Below are 6,864 nucleotides of genomic sequence, written 5' to 3'. Positions count from 1 at the left end.
GCCGACAATCTCACCCAGTCTGGGGCCAACTTGGGGAGGGCCGTCGCCCTGGAGAGTGTCCAGATGGGGGCAGAGAGGCTGGGAGGAGGCAAATCAATGGCATGGAGGCAGGGCAATTACAAGATGACCCAGACCCAGGGGAGCTGAGGCCAGCCCCAAGTCTCTCTGATGCCTGCCCCGTCTCCTGCCTCTGAAGGAGTCCAGCCTCTCCACACGCTTGCGTGAACAAGGAAACCTGTGAGCCTCTTTTGCTTTTAAAAGTCCTTTTAATACAGCATGAAGAGGCTATATTTCTATAGGCGAGCCGTATACAGATTCTCCAGGAATAAGGCACACAACGGAATGCCATCCCAAGGGCTGCACTTCGGAGACGTCGGAGCCTTCTCCACGCACCTTCCGAGCTGGGCCCACGGGTTCTGTTTTGTCTTTTTAGCTGGACTCACACGTATGGACAGACACAGACACAGACGGGGTCACCGCATGGGGGTGGAGGAGGTCGGACGGCAAGGTTGGCAACAGAGAAGGATAAGCCCTCTGCCACAGCCCCCAGGGGACCGCTTGGCCATCTCACTGAAGGCTGGAACACCCCCATTTCAGGGTTAGTCGTTGGACTGAGCTACAATGTAGTGAGGTTGGATTAAATATTCGTTTAGAGTAGATTCAAGTCTATTAGATGCTGGAGGGCTGGTGTAAGGGCTCCGGTTGACATTTGCAAGTTCAAGGAGCATGGCCTGGAGGAGGCGTGGCTCAGATGGCAAAGCTCCCGAGTGGCGAGGTCAGGCTTTGCCCCACTTCTTCTTCCCTCCTGGGGCCCTGCTGATCAAGAGCCCTCCCACCAAGCCAAGACGCTGGTGGACCACAGAGGGGCTCGTTAGTCAAATAAGCTGCTTCTTCCCCTCGCCCACTCCCTGCCCCTCTACAAAATTAATAAAACCGTAATAACAAGATAATAAGAAGAAGGTGCAAGAGAACAGATTACAATGCTGTTTGTTATCCTCAGTGGAAGAGGCACAAAGGGGTCACCATTCCCTTTTTCACTATGTATCGAATTATAGCTTCCCTTAAAAAAGGCAATACTTTCCAAAATACACATATGTATAAATACAGGACAAGAACATATTAATAAGTCTAAACACTTGAATAATATGCTGTCTACTTAATACTGATATTTTCATCCAGGGAAAACAACACAGAAAAACAACAATATGGCTTAAAGAATTGCAAAGATTTTTTTTTCCTCATCAGAATTATGTACCAACTTCATATAATATTCTATGTAGACAATATTTCCTTCTGAATGTAGTTCAGTTGCATATTTTTACAGACCAAAGCATAGTAAAAAACAAACAAAAACCAACCAAAAACCCAATAACGGGAAACAGAAAAGTTCTCACCATAAATATTTTCTTGCAGCTCAACCAGAAGGTGGCAAAATACTTCCAGAAATCTTTGATATTCTCTTGCCCTCCTGAAAGTTCTGAAGTTTTGAAAATGCCTCTCTTTTTGTTGTTTGTTTTAATCTCAAAAATCAAACAATTACATTTTTCTTTTCTTTTTCTTTCTTTTTTTTTTTTTTTTAAAAAAAAGGCCCTCAAATATATACAGACAAAAAATTTCTGTGAAGATTTTTTCGGGAAAAGCTACCAAATTCAGTGTTGTGAGAAAAACTGGTAACCATGCAGAAATTTTAACATCTATGAATTTTTTTTCCAAAATACACACATATTTTTTTTAAAAAAGGAATTCTGTGTCAAGTATAACTCAAAATAAATACAAATTCACAAGTAGAACTATTGAATACTTCATATGGGGTAAACACCATTATCTCCCAACTAGATCGCTAGATCTACCAACTGCAAGCGATTGTCCCTTTTGAACGTACTAAAACCACACACTTTCCTGTCCCCTGGGCTCCTGGCCCTCTGAGCACTTAATTCTCAATGGCACCTGGCCTGCATGGCAGGGGTTTTGCTGACCACAGAGAGTTCCCCAGTTCAGCCAGAGCCCAGTCAAAGGGAGTATGGAGGGTGGGCCTCAAAGCGGGAACCCCAGCCCCCAAGGTGGCTGGCTCTGCACAGATGGCAGGGCAGTGGCTACCTGCTGAACAACTCACTGGCAAGGTCACTTTAGGGTGATATCCCAACTCCCCTTAGCCTATGCAGGGAATCCCTGGCCTCGAGTGGTCTGGGGCCTGGGTTAGTTTTAGGGTGTGGGCCCCCCCACCTTTGCAGCACAGCTGGCAGGCCCCAGGCATCCTTGGGCCAAGGTCCCCCATGGCCGGGTCCCTGGAAGGGATGGCACAGGCATGCCGCCCACCACTGCGAACATTCTCTTTAGCATTGCGGTAGGATGACTGTCAGTGGCAGCTTCTCCTTGGGGACAGAAGCCTGGGCCGGGGCCAACCCCAGCTCACCTCAACACCTTGGAGAAGACGGGGAACAACGTGCTCGGGGAGTCCTCGGTGGCAGTCCCCAGTGGTGGCAAGGGTGTCCACAGCCTGCTGCCTGGCCTGGAGCAAATACACCTTTTTTAAGTGCTCAGAGAGTATGGCCCCTCAAATCCACCCTGCAGCTCCCTGGCTGCAAATACACTCACTCCATCTTTTCAACTCGCTCCCTGGACCCCTGGTTAACACTTCACCGTAACTCCTCAGTTGTACAAAGCATTTTCATTTGAATACAAAAGGCAACTGGACACCAGATGGGCATCCTTGAGCCATGGTAAACACTGAATTTCAGGCCCATTTCTTGGTCTGATTTTTTTTTTTTTTCCCACAGAGGCATAATGTAGGGGCAAAATCAAGAGACCCAGTTCTGGCAGCCAGGAGAAAGGAAGGGTCATGACCATGGAAACGGGGCTTCTCATCTGGGAGAGAGAGGAGCGCACGATCCCGCCGCCAGCCAGGACAGTGGGCTCCCTGGCCAGGGACGTGCCACGAGGCCTCTCTGCTCCCTTGGGAGGTAGGAAATTATTGTCCCCATTTTAGAAAAGAGGGGTTCTGTGGCTTGTCTCAGGGTTCTCCATGTGAGGGGCTAGGAGACCGAGGTGAGAAGGAGGGGTCTCCTCCATGTTTGCAGGGGTGGGGGATGAAAAGCAGGGCTGGGGCTGCAGGGGCCAGCAGGGGAGGACTCAGCATCCCTCAGCTTGACTTCCTAAGACACCAAGTGAAGGGTCACGATGCGGGGTACCTGGCACCTGGGAGGTTTCTCCCACCATTCTGGGTGAAACTCCCCAAATAAAGCTCCAGGACACAGCACCGGCCAGCCTGAATCCCAGAACAACAGAGCTGAAATGGGCCCTCTGCTCTCTAGTGTTATGCTGTCATTTAACTAATGGGGAAACTGAGGCCTGGAGATGCGAAGTCCTTGCCCAAGGTGACACAATGCATCGGCAGCAGGGCAAAGACTTGAGCCGAGGTCTCCAGAACACCAGGCTTGTGTCCTTTCTGCTAGAACAGACACGCTGGGCTTCCACACTGGGCCCAACTACCTTGATGTGGACCCCCAGAGTGGGTGGGAGGCAGAGGGGAAGGAAAGGGAGTGGGGCTGACAAAACCTAAGGCAGTCTGTTGGGGGTCGTGGGAGGGGCTGCCCCACGTTCCCCAGGACACATCTGTCCAGCGTTCCGTGCCTCCCCTGCGCCTAACCCCTCCTATCTGGGTCCATAGGGTGGGAAGGGGGGCACACCCAGGTGCAATGCCAGTGATGTCAGAGGGGGTCAGGATTTGGGGCTTAAGGCGGGCAAGGGACAGAGAGGTCCACTCCCCAGCAGCTGCTAGAACACATGTCCCCTTGCCACAATTGCTGACTCAGGAAAGAAACAGGGATTTCCGAGAGTGGCTTTCCATACAGGGCAAACCGGAAGGTTCTGGGTAGGGGCAGGCGGCCTGGCTGGTCTGGGGGAGGTTTGGGATTCACAGTAAATTTAGTGCACCTGTGGCCAATACAAGGCTGCTCACCCCAAAGAGGCTCTCAGAGGAGAGCCTGTGGGGACACCCAGGGCTCCTAGACATGGGCTTTTGCTTGCCTTTGTCCCTTCCACTGAGACCCCAGGCCCACCTACAAAGAGCCCCAGACTCCCTGCTTTCCCTGGCCTGTGGGGGGCAGCAATGTCAGTAACACTGTTTGTCAACACACACAAGACAAGGACGCTAAGAGCCCCCGGCCCAGCCCCGCAGGCCTGTGAGGGCACCCCATGCACAGGGCAACACGCAGCCCCTCGGAGTAGCACAGGGAAGCAGCGTCTCCTCGGGCTGGCGGGGGGCGGCTCTGGGTGTGGGCGGGCAGCCGGTCACTGCACGCGACGGCAGTAGTAGCCCAGGACCTTGCACTTCTCGCAGAGGTGCTGCGGGTGCTCCTTGCTCTGGTCAGACACGTCCAGGCCATCGGGCTTCTCCAGGGGTCTCTGCAGAGAGAAGGAGGAAGGGGCCCAGGGGAGTGAGGGGAGAGAAAGACAGAAACACAGAGACAGACAGGGAGAGACACACAGAGACAGACAGGTAAGACAGGTACACAGGGAGGGGACCAGACAGACGAGAGGCACACCTCTACAGAGACAGAGACAGACACAGAGAGGGAGAGACACACACCCGATGAGGGGTGGGGAGAGGGCGCCTGTGGTCACAGGTTGTTTCAGCCAAGGTGCCGGGGCCCTCCTGCTGAGCCCGCATTGCAGGCGTCTGAGTCCTGGCACACACAGGTGGGGCCCTGGGCTGGGCCAGGGCTGTGGAGGGGCCTTGTACCTGGCACCCTGGCCATGTGCACTGCTCTGCTCTGCCCTGAGTGCTGCCTGAGGAGCCAGCACCTGAAGCTCACGTGAGTCCAGGTTAGAGGCAGGACATGGGTGCAGCCTGTCAGATGAGGAAACCCAGGTCCACAGCAACGGAGGCCTGGACCCACATCTCCTGACCCCAGCATCCGGCGCCTCTTCCCTGGCCACTCTCCACTCTTGTGTGGCCTCAGAACTCAAGGGAAGCCTAACCCGGACACAGTCACAGTGCTTCGGGCTCGTGGTAAGCGAGCTCCATGAGTGTTGATTGACCCCCACATCTCAGGGCCGGGCCAGTGCCGGCCCAGTGCCCTATTTGTTGAGGCTGCATGAATGAAACCTCAGTTTTCTAACAAGGAACCTGAGGCCCAGAGAAGGGAGGTGACTTGCCGGGCCTATCCTGCCACGCACTCACTGGGTGATCTCAGGGAGCCTCCGTTTCCATATCTGTGAAGGGGTCCATTCACAGTGCCTCGTTTGCAGGGGACTGGGAGGATCCAGAGAGACGTCTGGGAGTGTGTGAACTGGACAGCGGAAGGCACAGACAAGCACATTTCTATTAGAGAGGGAGCTTCCCTGCTCGCTCTTTTCCTCCCCTCCTGACTCTCCAAAGCTGGTGAAGACTTGTTTCCCTGGAGAATTTATGAAGGCCATGAGGAACAGCTCCTGAGTGGACGCTTTCTTGGCCAGCTCACAGGGATGCTGCCTTCTGTCCAGCTGGAGCCCCTGCCTGCAGAAGGGCACCCTGCATGGACATGGGGGGCTCACAGGAAGCTGGTCAGGGTCAGCTGGGGGCCACATGCCCAGGAGAGGGGGTAGGAGAACCTGGACTGCAGACCATGGCCCGGGATGACAGGGTAGGGCAGCAGAGGGTGTGCTCTGTCCCCCTGGCCAGGCTGTGAATGGCTCAAAAGTAGTATACTGGCTTCTCCACCCAATCCACAGTCTTGGCCCCAAGAGGACACTCAGAGCGGTCTGGGAATGGAAGAGTCAGAAGGTTCTAGAAGGCAGGTGGGGAGACTGTGGTGAGAGGGTTCTGATCCAGGGACCACCCTTCTGCCCCTGGCCCAGGAGTCATAAAACCCATCCCTGTGCTCCCAGGCTTAAAGTCACAAAGCCAAGGTCTGGAGGGAAAGACAGGCACGTCAACCACATCACAAGAGGCTTTCAGGTGACTGGCTTCCCTGTCCAGCTTTCGTCCTAGCCAGGGAAGAGAGGAGTTTGACTTCCTGTCAGACCTGGGCTCGAATGCCGGCTCTGCTACCTAAGAGCTGTGTGACTTTGGGCAGGCCACCTGCCCCCCTCTGGTCTCCTTGCACCCATCTGTGAACAGGGATGCTGATAACAGCTTTCTCATGGGCTTGTTCTCACCAGACAACTCAATGGAGATAATGAATACAAAGAGCCCGGCATGCAGAAGCTGTCTGTGGTTTGTCTTATGGGTGGGAGGGGGGACACCAGCTGGTGGAGGGCTATCAAAATTGAGCCAAGATCCCAAGGTGAAAGGACCTAGGAAGGGCACGTTCCCTGCTCTCCTGGACGTCCCAGGGAGACCTCCAACAGCTCCTCCATCTGGGGCTTGGGTGCCCTCAGGGCTGGAGAGCTGCCTGCTGGCAGAGCCCACTGCTCAGTTTACTGCCTGTACTGTAAGAAGACTTCCCACCTTGAGTTAGAATCTGGGTCCCTGTCACCTCTTCCTGGAGATCCCAGCCATACAGACTCTGCTTGGCTCCCAAAGGACGGTCCGATCAGTATAGTCGTGAAGTGTCCCCTCCAGCACACCAAAACAAAGCTGGTTTGCAGCCCCCACCCTCTTGACTGGCCAGGGCCTCTTCCTGGACCCAGTCTTCCAGGACAGGCCAGAAAGGCCAGACTCAACAGGCCCCACACAGCCCTCACTCCCCATGGCTTACACGTTATGTGGCAAAGTACTGCCACCTAAGTCAGGCCACCGAATGTCACCACCTCCCTGTGAGTGGCACAGGGAGGAAACAGGTCAAAGATGTATGGTGAAGGGAGTTTCCACAGATTAGGCAACTGAGGCTCCAAGACATTAGGGACACCCCTGGGGCCTGCAGTGAGGAGGTGGTAGGTGTG

The 6,864-nt window shown here is 54.1% G+C and overlaps 1 protein-coding gene across 2 annotated transcripts in view; it reads right to left on the bottom strand.

Annotated features, from left to right (window-relative positions):
- Window positions 1-246: 246 nt before the first annotated feature.
- The window catches only part of ZCCHC24 (zinc finger CCHC-type containing 24), a 63,249-nt gene continuing 56,631 nt past the window's right edge, over window positions 247-6,864 (bottom strand). Inside the window, exon 4 of one of the 2 annotated variants that reach the window (XM_054503117.1) lies at window positions 247-4,404. In XM_054503117.1, coding sequence (XP_054359092.1) covers window positions 4,291-4,404 — 114 coding nt within the window. In that variant the 3' untranslated portion in view covers window positions 247-4,290. The other variant, XM_063669901.1, reaches the window with a different exon arrangement.

This window comes from Pongo pygmaeus, chromosome 8 (assembly GCF_028885625.2).
Source record: "Pongo pygmaeus isolate AG05252 chromosome 8, NHGRI_mPonPyg2-v2.0_pri, whole genome shotgun sequence".
Lineage (NCBI taxonomy): Eukaryota > Metazoa > Chordata > Mammalia > Primates > Hominidae > Pongo > Pongo pygmaeus.
The sequence above is the reverse complement of the archived record's forward strand: the minus strand, read 5'-3'. Positions and strand labels throughout refer to the sequence as shown.